A 22,826-nucleotide genomic window follows, 5' to 3' on the forward strand; every position below is an offset into this window, starting at 1 on the left:
GACAAAAAAGTCGGTCGCTTTGTTATCAAAATAACTGGTCACGTGACCGCGTTGAGAGCTATCTTAAGCAGATTCACTTCGTGGAAAAGTTTTTGCAAAACTCTTGAAATATTTAGCTCCGATTTAGGTCAAATATTTCTATTTGTGACGTAATAGAAAATAAAATTTCTAATTGTGACGTAATAGAATATAAGTAGTGACGTAAGAAAGTGTGATTAAGGGTCGTTAAGAAAGGTTAAATTCTGTTTATTTAAATCAACAAAATACTAAAACCTTTGTTGTTATGTGTAGATGAATGATTGCTAATAGATTATGACGTCATAAACAAAATGTTGAGGTTTGTTTGTTTGTGTTTTATTCTGTTGGATTTTTCGATTCTGCGAGAAACAGTGTTTCCAAATAACTCCCCGTTCGTATTTGGAAACCCTGCTCGACGTCATCAAAAAAGAAACAACAGAAAACACCACAAATACGTCACCGTGACGTCATCAGAACGAAATCGAGCTTACAGAGATTGGATCGAGGCTATACGTGACGCAAACGATGACGTCATTGAACCTTGTTGGACGGAGAGGAGTTCAAACAAAGAAGCGAGTAGACAGGTGAATTGTGACGTCATAATAAAGCGTTGTTGGGTAAATAGGGGGCTCACAAATACTGGGTGGCAATTTAAGCTCACATTTAATCTTACAATACCCGTTATGACGTCACAAAGGAGTACAATACTTGGAGTTAAACACAACAAAGGATCAAAAGAAATGTTCAGACAAAGTTGCTTTTGAAATGTTCGATTTAAGATTTTAAGGCGTGAATTTTTAAGTGCTTTATTGTGACGTAAATAACCACTTCTTTGTGTATCAATTTTTTTTTCATAACAATCAGGTCATATGACGTCACAAATGTTTTTTTCAGAACCCGAAGATTTCGCGGAAAAAGAAAAAAATTCGAACAAAACGACAAACTTCGCCAACAATGCCATTTTCACGTCAAAAACCCGTGACGTCATCACTTTACATGGACGGCATCGGAAGTCACCTTGTGACGTCATTGGATCGAAAAGTATTGTGCACCTCTAGTGGTGGTTTATCGAATTTTACGTTTTCTACTTGGTTGAAACCCGAAGGAGGACAAAGTAATCACGCGATCGCTTTTGGTGAGTTATGACGTCATAATTTGCAGTTTGTGATGTCATCATTTTTTTCCAGATTCATTAATTATGTTCACATGACGTCATTATTTAATATTTTTCTAGAATTTTACGAATCTTCATGCAACAAATCAAGTGTGACGTCACAAAAGTTATGGACGATGGGACTACATACTGATGACGTCACTGGAAGACCGAATTTCTATTTTCAAGTGTTGCCAGATCAAAAATTATTCTCCGTGTTTCTTAAATCTCCGAATCCTTACCAACCTGTCACGTGGGTGAGTATGACGTAACAAATTGGGTTTGTGATTTAATAATGAGCAATATTTTGAAACAAAAAAATAAAATATATAACCGATAATTACGTCATAAAGAACAACATTTTTTCCCCTTGAAATTCTAAAATCAGATTATGACGCAATAATTTTTAGACCCACGTGACCGCTAGTTACGACGGAAACCGGTTCATCCTGACGATAGATGGCGCTGTGGTGTCGGAGGTTTCAGCTCACATCTTTACCGCCCTCGTGCGAATTAACGAAACCTCGTGCTTTAGTCTCGTGGTTGGCTCGTTAAATAAAGATACCAGAGCTTTCAGGTAAGGGTGACGTCATTGATGTATGCGCTTGACGTCATTAATGTAATTGATGTAAAGTTGTGTCGTCGATGATGTATGGAACACGATGTCACTCTAACATTTACATTCGATTTTTCTTTGCATGTCCATTTAATTTGCAGTAAAAATGATTGTGACGTCATAACACGCACTGGATTTTAAACTTATTATGACGTCATACACATTATGACGCACTGGTTGGTTAGCGCAGTAACTTTTTTTATATTTCTTTGTTTTAATTTAAGAGGTTTGGTGAATGACGTCAAATTCCGGAACACATTTTTATCACAACCCCAGATTAAAAAATCCATGTTTGTGGATAAACCGACAATATTTGAGGATAACTTTGATTCACACCGGTTGGAGAAATGGAGGATAAAGTCGAAACACTTCACACCAATCGTTGTGAGCGAAAATGCGCCCACAAAACCATCGTTAAGGTAAGTTAAAAATATTTAACATGTATCGTTGCAATTATTATTGACTATGACGTCATAAAAAAATAATTATGACATTAATTACGCTATTAATTTTTCAGCTATCCTAAAGTGAGGGCGCCAACTTGCGGCCACACGATTTGCGACAACCCTGAAGTTGCTATTAGTTACGCACGTGACCCGAACTTTCGACGTCACAAGATCGTGAATTACAGATTCGTGATCGTGAGGAATGATCATGGTGATGATCCGATGGTGGATGACCACAACATCACGATCATTGTAAGTATCACGAATCACGGTAATTTTTTTTTCTGGTAACGTGATTTTGATCATGAGAAATTTTTTCAGAACAATTACCTGAACGAGGTCTTTAACCGCTACAACATTACGTGGTCTGGTGACGTCATGTACATTAACGATTCTTCGTTGAGGGGAAAAACCATCGGATGCGATCCTACGAAGATCGGAAACAAAAAGTTTGTGACGTCATAATGAAGATAATACATTTGTTAAAAGGATAAATAAGATTGCACTTACTATGACGTCATTGTTCGTTTTATTACGTAGATGCAACCGTGAATGCATGCACGAGCGCATGGGACACGATGGCGGAGATTGTGACGTAGATATGACGTCATGTTTACTTCATAAACGAGGCGATGGTGTTTGTGATCCACAGTGCAACAAAAGATATCATAGATGGGACGGCGGGGATTGTTGCAACCCAAACGTCACTGATTGTGACGTCACGTGCTTTGACCCGACCTCAGATCGAAGGTCAAACTAAATTAATTAACTGTTTAATTTTAACTTACATTATTTAATAGCTTGAAATAGTTTAAACAATGAATTAAGAATAAAGTAAACTTACAGTCTAATGCAAGTTTGAATTATCTTGACAGAGCTTACTTGTCAGTGACCGAGTACAAAGAACTAATGAGGATAAACAACGAGGATAAACTTAATTTATTGTTCGCAAATTGGACAAACCCCAACTCGATCGGGATCGCAACTTTCCCATGGGACAAACAAGTCTTCACCGCGCAAGGTGGGTTATGACGTCACAAGACAAACTATTTTTTTAGTCACATAGCGTATTAAAAATGGCAGATAATGACGTCATATGTTTTATAACATCATATTGTGGTTATGACATTATATTGTGGTTATGACGTCATGTTGTGGTTATTACGTTATCTTGTGATTGTCACGTCTTATTGTGGGTATGACGTCACAAGACAAGTTTTATCTTACGTTACACTGAAAGTTATACTTGGTAACAAATGTGGAAAATTATGACGTCACATATTAGTTATGACGCAATATCGCTGGGTAAACGAGATTGGTTAAACAAGCAGTCAACAACGTACCAGGATAGAATAAACAATAAATTAGAAATATACAAACTTAATTACAAACATACGCAGGTGGAACAGTGGTCCAGTTGAAACCCTATACGAGCCCGAGTGAGGTGGCAGGCATCGTGCATGAGCTGGGACACAACTTGGGTTTGTTGCATGTTCATCATGGGTTGAGGAAGGGAATGGAGTGTGATGACGTATGCGTCGAGAGGGATGCGTCGTTGGTTACGGGTATGACGTCACAATTGGAAGTTATGTTAGATATATTGCAAGTGTTAATTTATCTTTGATAAAACATTGTAAGCTTGCGTTTTCAGACTTATATTTTTTTGACGTCATAGGTGACCTTTGTGACGACACAAACCCGACTCCAGTGAACACAATGTGTGAAGATCCACTGGATGGCGCGCCATTCTGCGGAAGCAAACCGAGAAACACCCCGTTTAATAATTACATGAGTTACGCTGGTCAGTTAAGAGTTTAACTATTGGCTAATAATGTGAAACGGTTTAAGCTTATGGGATCAATGTTTTAATAATTTTAGATGGATCTTGTCAGAGTGAGTTTACTCCTCAACAAGTGGGTCGCATGCATTGTTACCTCGACCTTATCTATTCAAGATGGCGGCAAGATACCGGGACTTTCCCTATCCCATTACCACCTAAAATCGTAGCAGCTTCGATGAAATATAGGCACGTGACTGTTGCCTGGTTACCGCCGATTACCGGGCGTTACTATGGTGATGATTGTGATGTCAGATGTGGTGAGGATAAAGTGTTACGTCAGTTTGCATCACGTGCCAAATCAAACGGTAATTGTTCCAATAATAAAAACACAAAAATATTTTTTTTAAAGTAACCAAAATTCTACGAGTTTTGAGTCAAAGATTTAGACTCAACATAACCTCGACCCCATGCTTGGTATTTTTGCTAATCCTAAACTAAGAATTAACACCCTTAGTTCAACCATTTAACTTCTTTATATTTTACACCTACCCTATTACTTTCATCCAAACAGATGAGACGAACAACTTAGCCTACGAAGCGGTTGGACCTCCGGATCAAACCAGTTGTTCGTTGAAAGGAGTCAACTTCTGGATGACTTTGATACAGTCCGGAATAATGAAAACATGTCATCGGTATGTTAAATTTCACCATTTTTAACTTCTTACATTTTTTTTATGTTTTTATTAAAATTTAGAAAGTTTATATAATTTAATTTATTTGTGCACAGCTGTTTTATTGAGTTATGGTTTGATGATGACGTCATACCCTCATTGTTACGTATATGGGTGACGTATGGTACAGATCGAGGAGTTGGACTTCGTAACGTTGAGCTACGTCATTACGATGCAACTGTGACATCATTAGGAGACTTTCCAGCTAATTGTGACGTACCAGTAACAATCCGAGTCAACACAAACAAAATGGTTATTATGACGTCACATATATATTAGAAAATAAATGTTTTAATCACGTAATAATATTGATGACGTAGGTATCAAGCATACGAGTTTATCCTCACCGAACCTTTACGGCGATTGACGCAATTGAAGTGACCAGTCAAGTGAATCATGTCCTCTGTCATGCGTGTCGGTAAGTATGACATTTGACCCCAAATTAATTGACCTTTGCCCCCGATGTTTTTTGTTATAGAAAGGTCAATTACAAGGTCATCAGAAAACCCCCCTTTTCAAAAAACGTCACAACTGAAGAATTAGTCTTCACAGATACGTAAGTTATGACGTCATTTACGATTTGACTTGAATGACGTCATAATTACTCGCTAACATGTGACGTCATTTTACAGCGATCTTTATGAGAGTGTTAACTACGAATATAGCGTTCAGCCAATCGAAGGGGAGTTGGTTGGTGACGTCACAAAGCCAGTGACGTTTCATGTTGGACAACATGTTTGCGGAGATGGAATTGTCCAGGTTTGTTGTTTTTAGTTTGGTGAAGATATTTAAATATAATAAAATATTTTATGTTTAGTGTGAGTCGGAGCAATGTGACGACGGAAATGACGTCAGTTTTGACGGATGTGACGTAAATTGCAGATTGGAAACTGGTTTTATTTGTAGAGGTACGAAAATTATTTTAAAAATTAAAAACAAAATTTGATAAAATTAATTTTTAGGTGAACCTAGTTTGTGTCATTTTTCGAACGATTTATCACCAAAACATGACGTCATCAGTCACGTGGTATGTTCTCCGTTCCAGTCTGAAGATTTTGATAATCAATGGGCGATTGATGCCGATTATATTGTGACGTCACATAACAACGCGTTTACTATTGAGCGTCAGAACGAAGGTTGCCTTCATCCCAACCAAACCATTGTTGGCAAACCCGATTCTATGACGTCATCAATGGACGATGTTTGTGACGTCATCATAGACGCACGAAAAGTCTGGAGAGTTTGCAACGACGGAGATCAAATAAAAGTAATTTTTTTTGAATTTAATTGACTTCTTCTTCTGATTTGGATTTGTTTGTTTTAGGTAAACTTCCAACACAAAGTGGCGCCACATGCAATTCTCGTATACGTGACGTCACCATCAGTAATCAGACTTGAAGGTAACCATGGTAACCAACATATAGTGACGTCAACAATGAATCATAATTTTCTTACAGAAATTAAATTTTTCTACGTTGGAGAAATGGAGGAACATTTTTTTATCCAATCACAAGCAAGGATTTGGTCGTGGTGTAAAGGTCACGTGATTTTTGTTCCCACCAATTACATCAAAGCTGACGTCACCCAGATTATGATTGACATTGGGTAAGTACTTTAAAAGGGAAATCCCCAGCTACAAGTTATTAAAACTTTATATTTAGGTCGTCGGAGTTGTTTATCGATGCAGTCGCTATAAGGTCAAAAAAAGTTAAGGTCAAGGTCGTAGGTAGTTATTTTGTGACGTCATATTAGTATTTTTATTTAGATAAGTCATCGCACTAATATTTTTAGATAATTATGACGTTATAAAAAAGAATGGCGATAACGATTGCATTGATGGGAATTGTACAAAAGAAATGTGTTATGACGTCATAGTTTACAACGCGACGCTATCATGTTATGACGTCAAAAATACCAAAGGATATTGTGACGTCACGTGCAATCCAGGCTTTCAACCAATCAAAACGTTTGTGGTAAGTAATTATTAAATTGTTGGAAAGACCTCACCTGAAAAAATATTGTGACGTCACTATTCTGCAGGTTTCTTGTGACGAAAGAGTTAGTGACGTCACATGCTCTCCAATTACTTGTCATCCACCAACATCAAGTGATGCAGTTTTATCTACGTCATTCACATGCGAGAGCGGTTATGACGTAGGATCGGTCTGTAATTATTCCTGCTCAGACACGTCAACTACCGGATCTCAGGTTTGATTGTTAAATTTTTATAATTTAAAATATGACGTCACAAATTCGTTTGGTTAGGTTCGTTGTTCGAGCGAAGGGAAGTGGGAAGTAATTAATGACGTATGCACATGTGTCGCCCCGACTGTCAATCACGCCTCTCTAGTGCAACCTTGTGACCGAATTGAACAACAATGCACTTGCAAGTTTCGGTGTGACGAAGGATATCACGTGACACAACAAGCCAATCACAGACGAGTGTTTCGCATGACTGCACAACATAAATTTGACACGTGGGTAGGTCCAACTTGTGACGTCATTAAATGTGGGGAATTACCCGAATTTGACACCGGAACTATTAATTGTACGAAAGGTCAAGAGTTTGGGTCAGTTTGTTCTTTAGGTTGTGGCGGAAGAATATTTAGCGAGGTAAGAAGTATTTATCATCGCCTTGGTTTACAAATAATTGTTTAGTTTTAATTTTTTTTTTATTCTGACGTTATAGAATGATGACGTCATGGTTTGTGAAAGCAATGGAGCGTGGCGGGGAACGTTTCCAACTTGTTTAACTGAAGTTGGTGGTGCTAGAGAATGCTCGCATCCTATTGGTCAAGAAAATGTCAACTTCGAGTGCAAAGGTTACGTCATCGGCAAAACTTGCATTGCCACTTGTGGTTCACCCAAGTATGACATCACAATGACCGGTGACGTCGGAGATAATCCTCTCGATCCTAAACCTCAACAAAAAACTTTGGTTTGCTCGGGGGAAGACAGGTATGACGTCACGATAATATAGAATACATGACGTCATTATCTATAAAATATGACGTCATTTTATATAGAATATAAAGTCATCATAAAACCTTCTTAAAATAGTTTTTAACAATATAATGACGTCACAGGTGGTTTCCCGACCCTAGTATGATTTCATGCGTGACGCGATGTAAGGAGGAGGACTTGGGAGATGGATGGTGCGACCCGGAGAACAATGCAGTTTATTGTTCTTGGGACAATGGGGATTGTTGCGCAAGTACGACTTCAAGTGGCAAGGTGAAGTTTAATATTTTTACCCAAATTGCAGTTTCCGTGACATCATATAATATTTTTAGCGTTATATAATATTTTTAGCGTTATATAATATTTGTAGCGTTATATAATATTTGTAGCGTTATATAGTATTTATGACGTCATATAATATTTGTAGCGTTATATAGTATTTATGACGTCATATAATATTTGTAACTTCATAAAGTATTTGTGACGTCATATAATATTTGTGGCGTTATATAGTATTTATGACGTCATATAATATTTGTAACGTCATGAAGTATTTGTGACGTCATATAATATTTGTAACCTCATAAAGTATTTGTGACGTCATATAATATTTGTGACCTCATATAGTATTTGTGACGTCATGTAATATTTGTAGTGTCATATATTATTTGTGACGTCATAAAACTAAACATTTTTACACGTATTTATGTTTTCAGGTTGTCCCCTTTCCTTCAACTTGCACCAACCAGTGTGAATGTAAAGACCCCAATTCTCGGGAGGTTAAAATGAAGAAGAATCAACGGAAGAACGCCATTAACAATACAGGTTTGTGACGTCATAGAACCTCACTAATTTTCATCTCTACTTTATAAAATAAATATAAATTTTAATATAATTATGACGTCATTATGATTAGATTCAAATCGGGTTCATCATCGAAGTAAGCTTAGGAAAAAGCGTCGACGTCATCAAAACGTCGCAAACCCACGTCACAATCGATTACGATCGAAGCGCGGTTTATAACCAAGGTCACGTGATTAGATGTTGTGTTCTTTTAATAAATGTATTTCGAAAATAAAAAGTGAAACAAAAATAAAGCGTGAAAAGTGACAAACATAAAAAGTGTAAGCTACGTCATCAGGTGAAAATGACGTCATATAAAACAAAAAAATGAATTAAAAAAAAAACTTCAACCGCGTGGGAAAACACAGTGTTACGTCATTAACGATGACGTCATAAATTACATTTGAAGTTTCTGACGTCACCAAGACGTGTAATTGGGTAAGTGATGACGTCATGGAAAAATATAAAAAATTGCATGGCGTCAGAAAATTAAACAATTCGATTGTATGACGTCATAAAACAAAGATATTAAAAAGATTGTGACGTCACCGCAACTAAGTGGCGACTTACGTTGAAATCATCTTTCGTGTCTCGGGTTAGGAACTGGGGGTTTGACGGTCGGTGGACGGGGTCTCGGTTCATTATTTCCCGTAGGTCGAGTAAGAATGTGACGATGTATTTGGTCGAATGTTGGTCGATCTTCCGGGGATCGCTTCCATGTTTGTTTGATCATGTTGAACAACGAAGCCTGGCATCTTTTTGGTCGCGGAAGAGTTGTCTGTGATGGATAAAATATTATGACGTTAATATTCGAACAATATTCTGTAGATATGACGTCACAAACTGGTCTTAAGTTATTAGTGACGTAACAAATCAAAATTCGTACTTTTAATTATCATATAAGACTTAAAATAACAAAATTCATGACGTCACACAATAATAACAATGACGTCACACCCACCTCTTCTCCGGTCCTCCGGAAGATATGATGCATATTCTCGATAACTTCCTGGTCAGTCAAAGTGTGAAAAGGTTGAACTTTGCACAACGAGAATATCTCCCACAAGGTGACGCCAAACGACCACATGTCGCTCGCACTACTGAACTTACCCTAGTGGTGAAAATAAAATGTTTATCCTCAATTTGGTATTAAAATTAAAAAAAAGAAAGGTGATCTCTAGTTTAAGATTTTTTTATAAAAATGAGTTTATCCTCACCATTAGTACGCACTCCCACGACATCCAGCGGATAGGAAGAACCGCGCGACCTTGAATCCGATAATAATCACTCTGGTACATGTTACGTGACATTCCAAAGTCAGCGATCCGTATCGAATGGTCGGTCCCCACTAAACAGTTCCGGGTCGCTAGGTCCCGGTGCACGACGTTTCGGGAACTCAGGTATTCCATCCCGGCTGCAATTTGGGCCGACATTGAGAGTAAAATCTCGTTTCTTAAAATATTATAAAAAATTTAAAATAAGTAGATTTGATTTGGTTCAAATATCAAAAATATAATTTCAACCAAGACAAAATCTTGTAACTTTAAATCTTATAGAAAGTTTAATACAAAAAAATATTTTAAAAATATAAATGATTGTAAAAAACTAAGAAGAACACTTCTAAACAAGGCTAAGTTTGCAAATGAGCACAACATCCGAAATTAAAACCTAAATAAAGGTATTTGCATATAAACTAAATACAATATAAAAAATTTAACAATAAATTAACGAACGTAGATATTTTTTAAAGCTGTAATTAACTTAAAGTTGTATAAATTTACATTTTATTAGCACCTACCCAATAGTTTTCGATCCTGAAGCTGCATCATCTTCTGCGGGAAAATCGTTGTCAAATCCCCGCAGATATTGATTAAGATCTCCGTGCACCATATACTCAGTGATCATAGCAAACTGGGCTGAGGTGTCCACAGCGATCAACCGAACAATATTTTCATGTTGTAGACTGGACATTACTTTAACTTCTTTCAGAAAATCTTCTCTAAAACATTTGTAAAAAAATAATTTTTAAAAATGTTTTCATGAGCAAAATTGCATGACAAATTCTGGTTCACCCAAGTAATACGTCATATAGACCAAGTATGACCTCATAAAATGGAGGTGTATATTAAACTTAAAACTTACTTTGCATTGTTCGAAGCGTCCTCTCGTAAAACTTTTACCGCCACGAGCACGTGATCGTCAGGGTTGCCAGATAATTCCATTCTAAATATTTAATATTAAATTATCTTAAAATATTCACTGACACGATTCCAACAATTTTAAAGTGTATATGACGCCAAAAATTACGTAACTGGGATAATTAGTATGATTATGACGCAACAAACTTACTTATCACCGACGATATGACGTAATGAGGGATCGGCTTTACAAAGTTGAACTTCACCGAACTGACCTTCACCGAGTTTCTCGATAAATTCTAATTTTTCACTTGGAAACTCTGGGGGCTGAGAATTTGTTGGAAACCCTGATCGTAGAAGATCGTCTAAAAATAATTAAAAATTAATTAAAATACCATCTTTATTAAAATAATCCAACAAATGACGTCATATATACCTCCTCTGACCTCATCAGCAGCTAGAGTGCTGGCAGCGGATCTGGTTTTTGATCGTTTAGGTGAGGGAGTATTCCAAGGAACTGCGTAAACATTGTTGCCCGTCACTCCCTGAATTACCTATGACGTCATAAATAAAAGTTATTGTGATGATGCAGGACACAATTTGTTGTGACGTCATGACACTGTCATTTTTATAACGAAAATACGATTAAAACTATAAAATCATAATTAAGTTTTATTGTAAAGTTGTAACGTAGGCCCACTACATTTATATTGTGACGTCATAACACCGTCATTTTTAAAAAGGTGTTACGTCACGTTTAAAAATATGACGTCATAACTTAATTTTATTAATAAATTCAACTTACCTGGGTTTTGATATTTGATAAAATTAAATCGGTTTCAGCGTAATGTGAGGTATTTTCACATTCAGTCACCACTTCGGGGCGCTGTAACAAGCTTTGACTCGAACCTGTGACGTCACAATTATTAGCATCTCATTATTATTGTAACTGTACGTTAGAACATAATTATGACGTAATACTCACATGCAGCTTCAGAAGCGACATCGGGAAGATGTTGATACGGGGGTGGGGGACTCATTATGACGTCACTTGGTTGTAAATATAAGTTGTCTGGGGGGATCGCTGTCGGACCAATCTAAACATATTGTGACGTCAATGAGTTGTGATAAAACATAATTGTGACGTCATAAAGATAAAACAAAATTAAATTGATTTCAAAATAAATTTATTTTTAATCTACCTCTTGATATACCGGAATGGGGGCTTTCCCCTGAAGTGGAGGAGCCTGACTTTCACCAGAGTTCACGAGAGGAGTCAAGGTCACCATGTCACGACTTGATCCTGCGCGCCCCGAGTGGTAAGAGTATCGCGGTGGTGTCTGTAATCAATATGATGTTATTAAAAATTTATATGAACATTGAATTCGCGATATTTATTATGACGTCACTATATAAGAATTACGTCACAACTAACCATTGTTTTCCTGAGTCGATGTTGACGATAACAAAGTCCGAGAACGATAGACACTAGGAGGACTATAACACCCGCCAACGTTCCAACGATCAATGCTGTGTTTGTGACGTCATTGGGTGTCATTGTTGGGGTCGGGGGTTCTTCGGGGTCAACTTTGTAGCGCGATAACTCGTCCGGTGATAAAGGTTCTGTGAAAAACATAATCGTTACCTTTGACGTCATAAAAATTTTGTCTTTTGTTAGTGATGTCACAAAACATCATTTTCATGAAGTCACAGAGACATAAAGTTTAGTATAACGTAAGATTTATTATAACTACGTCACAAAGCAACTAAAAACCAAACAAAGCTCGTGCAAATCAAAAAGAGAATGACGTCATTAAATGAATGACGTCACTCTCTAATTAAAAAGGTTAAATTGATTGCTTAATAAAGCCGAGTTAATTAAGCCACAGCATTTTATAATACCGTAAACTTTCGGATTTTTATTTTTTGTCGCCAAAACTTTTGTGTTAGGGGAAGTTTTTGGGGTCGTAATTTTGGGGTAAACCGGCCAATTTGGGGCTCGTGACGTAATCGGTAGCATCAACTCAATACTAGGCTCAAAATTTGACTTAACTAAAAAATTTTAAGTAAATTTTCACAAGTTTCTATAATTTTGCCTGAATATTTTTTGGAATCACATAAAAAAAAAATTAAAAAACACCTTCACTGGGTATCGAACTTACCACTTAGAAACTCGATCTCACTAATCAGCATTCTCTCGCCACGAAGTTTAATGTTGGTTCTTATGTACCTCGATATCGCGCTGTTTAGAGGAACTTCCACCCACCGTGATGACGTAGTTGTTACGTCATCGTTGACGTTATATGCAATCGAGTGAGGGGAATTTTTGCTGGGAAAGTTGACGCCGTTTAAACTGAACAAAACTTCGATGGAAGAAAAAATTCTGAGAATAAATTAATAATAATTAAAATATACAATTAAAATTAACCCATATTTTTAAACTATTTATGAGCTTTATAATTAACTGTGTTGTAAAAATATGTTATTATGCCTAAGCTGAAAATGTTTTGTTTTTACTAATTTCCACCGCAAGATGATGACAAAGAGCAACTTACTTGGCTCCATTATTAAAGTCGTTACTGCAGTGGATTTTCATTGACGTAAAATTTCGAACTTCGAAAAATCGAAACGTCATCGTTACGTCATCACCCGTGTTCGTCCAACCTACGTAATCAAAACCAATGGACCGTGTCTGGGCACGTGGGGTTATTGTCTAGAAACAAAAATTATAAAAGTTAAAAAAAATGGTAGTGTGATATACTTCTTAAGACATCGAATTATGGTCAGAAAAGCTCGAGTTCGAGCCGCACTAACGCCACCTTATTCGCCCTAAAGCCGAGAGTTAACGGATAGCTTAAACATGTTACAACAGCACACTCATTTTAAATAAAAGTATGAAAACTATCACCTTTAAAATGAAATGAAACAATGTAAAAAATATTAAAATATTTTTGAAAATTTTTTTTAAACTAATTAGTAATAATATGTAGCTGTTAATTATTTAATTAATTAACTTAAAACACTAATTTTATTCTGCAAAAATCATCCCACCTTGGTTAGATCATCAACCCCGATAATTCCATCAGTAAGTTGTCCCAGCCCACCACTATATTCCACCGCTGATGTCATCCCATCGTATGAGATGTCATTGAAATCACTTGACCCTGGCGTCTTCACGTTCTTCCCATAATCCTCGGGGGTTGTGATGTCATAAGAGAATAAATCAGCTGAAATTTTTAAATAAAATTTTTTCTTTTTTGTGTTGCTTAAATTTTATTAGCCAATAGTTGCCTTAAGGTCAGTATTTTAATTGTTGCAATAAGGTCGCACATCTTAATTAATATTTGCTCCCGAAATTTTACCCGTGCACCACAAATGGTAGTTTTATTTATTTTATGATCCTATAAATTGGACAACTTTTTATATATAAATGACATCACATATTTATCTATTATGACATCATTACTTACAATTCCATTTACATCCATACAACTCCAACCTCAAACAAGTTGACTTTCTTCTTCCACTTTGGGGAATTACCTGGATATATTTGACTCCATCCAAACTTGGGGTCAAAATGTGACGCTTGATCGAGTTTGTGTCAGTGTTTCCCCCCAACAACTGCAATTATAATGTCATTAATTAATCAATTATATGTTTTTAGACTTTTAATCATTTTTTGTAAAATTTTTTTTATTTTTTATAATAATTAATTTATAAATACAACAAGTTTATAAATATTAACCTGTCTTATACACATAGTAGCAAAAATTTTAATGTAAATAATATTTTGATAGTTAATGAATATTTTTATCAATAACTTTTTTAATTAAGACCTCACCTGAGTTCCCCTAAAATCCTCCCATCGATGCCAATTAATAGAATCCCGCGAATAATTTAATTTATATTGTGGGACAAATTCTCGGCCTCTGCCACTTGCATACCTGTAAAATATCATAGAAAAAAAGTTTAGTTTTTTAAAAAAAAGTTAAAAAATTTATTATTTTTTAAGATATAAACCATAAAAATTAAAAAGTTAAGCCATATAATGAATAAAAAAAATTTGGTACTAAATAAAAGAAAAAAAAGTGTTTTTGTTTTGGGTTAAACATTAATCTTAGATAAATTAAATATAATAAAAACTAAGAATATATTTATTTAAGACAATAAAAAAAATTCACAAATGTTTAAAAAGGACATAAAAAGTTAGAATTATGTTATATTTATTTTTCAAATTTGAAAATAAAAACAAAATAATTTTAAATAAATCAATTAAACCAAGGTTTATAAAACAGTTTAAACAAAAAAGTAAAATAAAAAACAGTTTTCACCTTCCCTGCGTAGCAATCTGAGTGACATAAAAATATCCTGGCAGTTCCACCTGGAGATATTCGGTCTCCTCATTCGGTTCCAGGTATCCGGCATGGCACCAGGCTCCATATCCCTCACTTCTTCCAAGTCTAGTTAGAATTAAAAATAAAATTAATTTAAAAAATTTAAATTTAAAATAAAAAAACTACATAATTGAGACAACATCTTATCTTTTAATTATTTTAATAAAATTTAAAATATTTTTTTACTTAAAATCAAATAAAAATCAAAGATTACAGCCAAATATACAATTGCACCATTAAAAATTATTAAAAAATCTTATTTATAAAATCATGTTTAAGCAATCGAAACTAAATTCTAACCACTAACAAAACTTTCACACACTACATAACTCCTAACTATGATGTCATAATAATAAAATTGTTTCGTTCTAAGAAACCTTTACTTTGACATATTTAAATTAATTAAAAAATAATAAATTTAATCCATTTACTGAACTTAATAAACCAAAAATTTAATCAGTAATTAAATAACAAACTAACAAAAAAAAAAAATTTATAAAAAAGTCGTTAAAAAAGTTTTGTTCAAAAAGTTATGTTGTTGTTAATTCTGTGTTAGCAGGTGATTGTGATGTAATAAGAAACATAATGACATCACAACCACCTGGGATTTGGCGCACTTGAAAGATAATTTGAAATTCTCGAGAGAAATTTAAATTCTAATTTTTATGGAAACCAAACCACAATAATAACTATGATGTCATAAGGTCATGGGGGTGTGTAATAATTAAAATAACATCAATAATACCAATCAATTTTTTACATCTAAGTTTAATAGGTTTTAAGTATTTTTAATGAATATTTTTAACCAATAAATGTGACAATAGATAATTGAAAACATCAAAAAAGTAATACTTTAAAATTTAAGAGATTTTATCTAGTTAAATTAGTCAAATCAATCTAATTTAAACCTTTTTAATATTACAAAACTTGCTTAAAATTTACACTTGCCCTTTCATAATTTAAATGAAGTCTGTAATTTTATATAAGAAATACATTACATAAATACACATCAACAAACGTCTAATAAAAACTATTCCCATTGTAAGATATATCTAAATAAAATTTAACAAAACCAGTTTTAGAAACAATTTAAAATATTTATAAACTTAAAATTCCATTTCTCCATTTTGAAAACTATTCAACAAACAAAAAAGTCTTAAAACTTGTCAAAATTACCAAAAATATTGTTACAGAAAGTTATCAAAAATAGCGAGAATTGTTGTTAATGTTACCTGGCATATTCAGGCCCAGTTCCATCAGCATGTTTAGAGGTTGCTGTCAAGAAACTATCCGGAATCCTCTTGTCTTCCATTCCAAGTGGTTGCCAACAAACTAAAATATAACAAACATTATTGTGATGTCATTGTTAAAATAAGGTGAATGAAAAATTTGTTATGTCATGTGAGAAATATTTACAATTCCTTTTTTAATTAAATTTATTAATAGATAACACTTTATTATATTATTGTTAATAAGATTTAAATAACTTTATAGGATTGAATTAATTTATTTTTATTGATGTTACATAATATATATTGCTTAATAGTAAGCCTAAGAGTTAACTTAAAAAAGTTGAATAGGTTTCAACATTAAGAATTACAACTTTGTGAATCATAAAATAATTTTCAACTAGGCTAAAAAGAATTTTAAAGAAAAATGGATCATGTATGTTGTCTGGCTCTAAACAAAACAACGTTCCATATACTATAGGAGAGAATTAAAGAGAACCATATACCATAAAAAAGAATTTAGGAGGACCATAGTATCTAGAACCGGACAACATACATGACCCAGAAAAAACTACACATTTATTATTTAAACCATAATAATAAAAACATGAAAATTTGAAGAAAATTAACTTGCAATTTTAATATCAAGTTACCCAAACTGCAACATTATAACATGTATCATTACAACATAAAAATCAAACAAACATATATCCTTGTTAACCTACATATGTAGCATCATAAAATGATTTTATTTGTTTGAAATTAAGGCATTTTATTAGATTTATCAGTTAAATGTGTCAATTGGTTTGTTAAAAACCTTTTAGTTCCATCAAATACTGAAGTACTGAGATAATGTTTGTACTGAAATGCCAATATTTGATTTATTAGTTTTATGTTTATTGTGTTTAAAAGATAAAAGAACAATTTGATAAATTTGCCAAATTGATTTAAAACACTTAATTTTTGACCTAATAAAACAAAAATTAAATTATTTTCAGGACAGCAAATCGATATCAGATGACGTCACTTATAGTTTGCAGATTATTCGAGTTAGTATACTTTTAATTACCCTAGGGGGAGAATCGTAAATATTAATGAAACTCTCAGGTTAATAATTAACCCTCGTAAATCCCGGTGTTTGAGGCGTTGGCGCGATTTTACGACATAATTTATATTTATGACGTAATAAACGACTTTGAAAAACTAATATTTGAAGTCGCGTGTCGAAGACAAAGTCATGCTTATTATGACGTCATCATCAATCACAATGATTATCGTGCAATTGTCGCAACAAACACAATATTTACGTGACGTAATATTCGCGGGATTGTTACAAAACAATAAAATTTTTGTGCGAGCCGAAAAAAACAACAATTCGGGATTAATCCGTGTCGCCTTTATTGTGCTCTACTATTACGTCACAAACACTTAATAACGACACACTTTTGAATTGATGGATTGTTATTACGAAAAAAATAAAATTTGAATTTTAAAAATTCGATAATTTCCAAGACAATCTAAGCTCAGTAAAGCGTAAATATTGAAAAGCTCACGCTGGCTGAAAAATTCCAATCTTTATTACGTCACAATCGATACTTATCACGTGACACTAAGGCGGTTCAAGTAACTTACTTCAGTCGCTTATAAACCGATGCTTGTGACGTCACATTCCATTTAACAATAAGAATTATTAGGTTTGAAACGATAAGCGCGAGATTTAATTGTTTTTTAAGTTGTTTTAATCCTCAACAAAAAGTAAGTTTTAGTTTAATTAATTTTGTTATAAATATTTTAAATAAAACTTTTTTCATATTTTATCCGATTTTATTTAATCATCTTAAACGAAAGTTGAAAGTTTGTTTACTTTGACCTAGAACTTTTCAGGTCAAATCTCTGTACTTTGTGACGTCATAAACCTACTTAGATAACGCGGATTTATATTTATGGTGGCGGAGGGATACGTTTAATTTTAACAAACATGACTTTTGACTGAACTTTCGCGGATGAACATTATTTAAGCGCGGAAAAATACAAAAAATATTAAACTAACTGAATTTAGCGGAAGAATATATACGAAAACAAAAGTAATTAAAACACTTGACACTTACCGATATCCCGTTGAGCGTTTCCTATTGATGACGTCACAATAAAAACAATAAGAAAACAATTCCATCGCGATTGTTCACCTTCGATGTTCATGACGTCACAATGTAGTGTTGTGACGTAACTTCTTTTGTAATGTTTTTAATTACAAGTCACGTGACATAACGTCTAATTTCAATATTTCAAAATTCCTAACTTCTAAAAAATTAAATTTTAATTTATTTAAAGTTTTGAATATACAAAATAAACATCACGTTATTTTAAAATGTTAAAATTGATTCGAGATTACGAATCGATCAAATATTTACTTTGTGTTTTTTCTCTTTAATACCGTTATGTTAAAACTAGATTCTAAATTTAAAACATTTCTTTTTCAAACGAAAAATAATATAAACATAAATGTTGTATTTCTATATTTTTCTGAATGCTTTCAGAACAATATTTTAAACTAATTGTATATCATTAAGTGAAGCTAAACATCGGCTAAAACAGAACCAAAAACCAACCTATTTTTACTTTTATTTGGCAACTTAAACGCTTGAAAAAACAAGAGAATAGTTGTCTTAAATTATATGTTACATCACTTCATTTTGTGTTTCTAGGAAACTGGTTCTAATGGGGCTGTTTTAGGGGACTTTTGAGTTAAAAATAAGATTTTTCTTTTTTTTAAACTAACATATCGCTAAAGGTCTGGTTATTATCAAAACTAAACATAAGATCCTGTTTTACATCAATTAAAATCATTGCAACTAACCCGTTGTGTAAATTTACATGTTTTGTTTTAAACTAGTTTTAAATATTTACTAATAAAGCTTAGAGAAGAAAAATTACAAACACCCTAATAACAAACTTCAAAAGTGCGTGAAAAGTAAAAACTAAGTAGTAGTAATCCCATATTAGCTGATTAGTGATTAGTAACACTTTAATGCATCTTAACATAATGAAAATAATAATTAATATGCTTTAAAAACTGGTGATAAAATTTCAAAATTATCGTCAACTTCTTTTTAAATTGTTTTATTAAACTAACAGACAAATATTGTGACGTCAAATAATACATCTATTGTTACATCATACATACATTCTAGTATTAAGTTTTAATGTTTGTCAAACTCAAACATTTTATATTTTAGCCAAGTTAGCGAATGTCTGAATGTAGAAAACCGCAAATATGTTTAACTTTGAGCTAGTTTAAGGTGAAAAAAAGTAAGAAAATGTCGTCTTATGTTGCCGATATTAAGACCTTAAAATATACGTGCAGCTTACGCTTACAACAGCGCTATAATCCTACCCAAAATGCGAAAATATTTGCAATTTAGTGAGGCTACATTTTTGAGCAGCTTTATTCAAGTAAAATTTATTTACTTAAGGTGGAATAAACCTATTTAAACACAAGAACTTAAATGTTTGAGTTTTCGTTTGCTTATTTCTGTTATTACCTGTACTATAAGACTGTACAAACTGGATAGGATCCATTTGCCAACTTATAATTTTTGCAGTCTAACTAGTGACATATTTAAAACTAATTAAATTTCTTTAAGTTTAAATATTATTCACCACAAACACTTAAAAATAAAGCACGCAACTGCCTTAATGATATCAAACCAGCCCGCGTATCAGCTTAAAAATTGTTGAAATAAAATTGTTAACTTCGCTGCTTTATAGAACTCGATCTTAACTAAACTGTAACTAGCAGAGCTTCGCGCAACTAAACCACCACAGTTATGTGCCCAACACACCAGAGTGTGCGCCCTCGCTTTTAACTTAAAGAAACAAAGACCTCACGGAGGGCGAGAGAGAAAGGTTTGTGACGTCACAATTCCGCCTCCGCGATTTTTTCGTCGGCAAATAATTATTAAAAATAGAACGCCGATAAGAATTCCGATTTTTAAGAAACGCCAAAAAACAAAACATTTTGAATTTTTCTATATTGTTTATCAATTAATATTATAATATTTTCAAGTATATAAAAGAATTTTTTTGCAACAAAACTAGCTAACATCTAACCATGAGTTTTATTGTTAAAAATAAAATATTTTTGTTGTCATCTTTTTTAATAAAATTGGAAAATTTTCGATATTAAATTTATAACGGAGAACAGCGGGGGACAAAACGTTTCCGTATTGTGACGTCATATTGCATTATTACATCACACATTGTTTGTGGAAAGCTCTTTTACGCCCGAAGCAAAAGACGATCAAAGTGCGCGTGGCGAAAATTTTCAACAATTCGAAATTATTTTCTATTTACAATCAAAAATTTAATTCTAATTTACCAAACATTGTATAGAAAATTAATTATTAAAAAATTAACATTTAAACTAATCATAATTTTCTCTTAAAAAATTTCCCACGATTTTACTTTCATTCTGACGTCATTGCAAAAACAGTTGCTAAGGTAACAAGACAGTCACGTGACTTCCAAGGTTTCTAAAGTGCAATAAATTAATTAAATTTTTTACGAGTTCCAAATTAACCTTTATTAAAATTCAATGACGTAATAATCAATCGAACACAAAAGATAATGACGTCAATAAAGTGGTTTACAACCTGGGCGTACGTTATGACATAATAAAGGTGCGAGCCAAGGTTTGGCAACCAAGAATAATGACGTCATTAATTCTTTTTTGTAAATCTCTGGGTTGATACGATGACGTCATTTTAATGTTTCCGTTTAATTTGTTTTAAGTTTTAGAAAGTTTTTTTCTTGTGTTAATCTAAGATTAATCCTTTTGATGTTTGTGACGTCACAAATCCAACTTTGTTTCCGAGATAATCGCTTTAAAATTTCAATGTTCGGAACAAATTTTTGTTTATTTATTTTAATTTTTACACCTACCAGAAAAAGTTGATTAGTTTAAAAAATTAAAATTTTCTTTTCTTTAACTAATGAACAAAATTAAAACATATTCTAGTTAAGGTAATGTTCACGAGAACTATTTTTTTTTAATTAATCAAAATAAAAAGAAAAATTAACTTTGAAGTTTTAGGTAATCTGTAAAAATTAACTTCAAAAACTATTTATTTTCTTAACTTAAATAAACAAACAGCAGTAAAGTCGTGTTTAAATGCACCATGAAAAATTGAGATTACTTCTTGCACCATTTCTCATAAACAATTCATGCAAACGTGTGTCTGTTTGTGACGTCATAATATAATTACACGTCATTGCCCTAAAAGCAATTGTCTTAAAAAAATCAAATCTTTAAAAATTAATTTTTTTTAAATAAATAAAAAATATCGTGACGTCACGAAACACTTTCGCCAAATACTGTTTGTTACAGGTGCTTTAATTGTGACGTCATATTAAACGACAAGTGGCAAAAGTTACTTCCATGTAAACAAAACAAACAAAAGAGTGTCACGTGGTTGTGAAACGTCACACTTAGCTGTGACGTCACAGTTGGAGGTTCTACTTCAAATAATTTTTATTTGTTTAAAGAATTAACTTTATCCTTAATATTTTCGGGTGGAAAAAATCCGAAGGAATTTTATTTAATCTCCTGCTTAACAATAAATGTTTATGACGTCACGGGTTGGATAATTCTAAATTAAACATCGCTGGATTGATCGACCTACTAACAATATTAAAACTCGAATTTAATATCGGGTTTCATTCCCGAAAGCTTTGATTTAATTCGGGGTCGATACGGATAATGACGTCATTGTCTGTCTAACAATGCCAAGACAATGTGTATCATGTAAACAATTCTATTGTGACAGCACGCATTGTTTTCGTAATAATCCGTAACATCCATATTTGTTTTAAAACAGCTGAAATGTTATTTTTAATATTTGTCCTTGGTTGGAAAGTTATTAAAAAGACCTTAAACAATTAAAATAAAAAATTAGGTTTTATCATATAAAAAAAACACATTGAACAGTGGGATAAATAAAAGAATTATGTATTACATGCGCATGAGAACTTGTGCACATATATAGAGATTTTTGAATAAAATCTTTGTTAATATTACCCACGTAATCTAAGCAGTGGGATTGTTACTTATACATAGAAACAATGCACGTTATAACATGAAAAAGTTAAAACTTCACAATACACGAAACGAAACATAGTACAAATATAATAAAAATTCAAAACTAGTAAAATATAAATTGCATATTTTGTAAATCGTGGATTAAGTATTACTGAAGGGTAAAAAAATAGCTTACAATAATGCAAAATGCATTTAGTTTATTTAATCGTAAAAAAGGTCATCATGAACACTTAAGTCAGCACATAAAAGTTTTACGATTTTTTGATATTGGCAACCACCATTGTTGCCTTCCATATTTTCCTTTCTGTTTCAGCAATTATTGTCCACTTGTTGTTCAAGGAATCAAATACTTCAATGGAATTAACAAAACCACTTAAACGACAAAAAAGGGTTTAAAAGTTAAAATTTTTAACAAACAAA

At 33.0% G+C, this 22,826-nt stretch overlaps 2 protein-coding genes across 3 annotated transcripts; one reads left to right on the plus strand and one right to left on the minus strand.

The window, feature by feature from the left end:
- The first annotated feature begins 304 nt into the window (after positions 1 to 304).
- Positions 305 to 8,786, plus strand: LOC145741852 (pappalysin-1-like). The gene is made up of 29 exons (XM_082559517.1): positions 305 to 602; positions 913 to 1,153; positions 1,253 to 1,428; positions 1,582 to 1,748; positions 2,012 to 2,206; positions 2,305 to 2,485; positions 2,555 to 2,682; positions 2,774 to 2,983; positions 3,109 to 3,254; positions 3,634 to 3,798; positions 3,909 to 4,034; positions 4,112 to 4,378; positions 4,585 to 4,705; positions 4,801 to 4,996; positions 5,065 to 5,162; positions 5,223 to 5,300; positions 5,377 to 5,503; positions 5,562 to 5,652; positions 5,707 to 6,011; positions 6,069 to 6,144; positions 6,202 to 6,349; positions 6,406 to 6,470; positions 6,536 to 6,717; positions 6,785 to 6,952; positions 7,010 to 7,357; positions 7,434 to 7,702; positions 7,831 to 7,978; positions 8,422 to 8,530; positions 8,622 to 8,786. Exons 1-29 carry the CDS (start codon positions 330 to 332, stop codon positions 8,726 to 8,728), a joined length of 4,911 nt encoding a protein of 1,636 aa, XP_082415643.1. The 5' UTR covers positions 305 to 329; the 3' UTR covers positions 8,729 to 8,786.
- Positions 8,784 to 18,602, minus strand: LOC145741853 (discoidin domain-containing receptor 2-like). 2 transcript variants are annotated; one of them, XM_082559518.1, is made up of 20 exons: positions 18,418 to 18,602; positions 16,313 to 16,412; positions 15,018 to 15,146; positions 14,528 to 14,630; positions 14,157 to 14,307; positions 13,738 to 13,913; positions 13,242 to 13,399; positions 12,849 to 13,069; positions 12,589 to 12,738; positions 12,122 to 12,309; positions 11,889 to 12,026; positions 11,672 to 11,783; positions 11,492 to 11,595; positions 11,123 to 11,240; positions 10,898 to 11,051; positions 10,691 to 10,771; positions 10,347 to 10,547; positions 9,766 to 10,000; positions 9,510 to 9,659; positions 8,784 to 9,326 (listed from the first exon to the last, which is right to left on the minus strand). In XM_082559518.1, exons 1-20 carry the CDS (start codon positions 18,506 to 18,508, stop codon positions 9,126 to 9,128), a joined length of 2,961 nt encoding a protein of 986 aa, XP_082415644.1. In that variant the 5' UTR covers positions 18,509 to 18,602; the 3' UTR covers positions 8,784 to 9,125. The 2 variants fall into 2 exon arrangements, with proteins under 2 accessions (XP_082415644.1, XP_082415645.1); XM_082559519.1 differs by lacking the exon at positions 12,589 to 12,738 and having other exon boundaries at positions 8,785 to 9,326.
- Positions 18,603 to 22,826: the final 4,224 nt, after the last annotated feature.

This window comes from Corella eumyota, chromosome 2 (genome assembly GCF_963082875.1).
Source record: "Corella eumyota chromosome 2, kaCorEumy4.1, whole genome shotgun sequence".
Lineage (NCBI taxonomy): Eukaryota > Metazoa > Chordata > Ascidiacea > Phlebobranchia > Corellidae > Corella > Corella eumyota.

Excerpts from the sequence above, each read along its gene's own strand:
- LOC145741852 (XM_082559517.1), top strand. The coding sequence starts at position 330 with ATGTTGAGGTTTGTTTGTTTGTGTTTTATTCTGTTGGATTTTTCGATT. Across the intron at positions 4,379-4,584 it reads ATCACGTGCCAAATCAAACG|ATGAGACGAACAACTTAGCC; the intron begins GTAATTGTTCCA and ends TCATCCAAACAG. Across the intron at positions 6,012-6,068 it reads ACGACGGAGATCAAATAAAA|GTAAACTTCCAACACAAAGT; the intron begins GTAATTTTTTTT and ends TGTTTGTTTTAG.
- LOC145741853 (XM_082559518.1), bottom strand. The coding sequence starts at position 18,508 with ATGAACATCGAAGGTGAACAATCGCGATGGAATTGTTTTCTTATTGTT. Across the intron at positions 16,413-18,417 it reads AAACGCTCAACGGGATATCG|TTTGTTGGCAACCACTTGGA; the intron begins GTAAGTGTCAAG and ends GTTATATTTTAG. Across the intron at positions 10,001-10,346 it reads TCAGGATCGAAAACTATTGG|AAACGAGATTTTACTCTCAA; the intron begins GTAGGTGCTAAT and ends TAATATTTTAAG.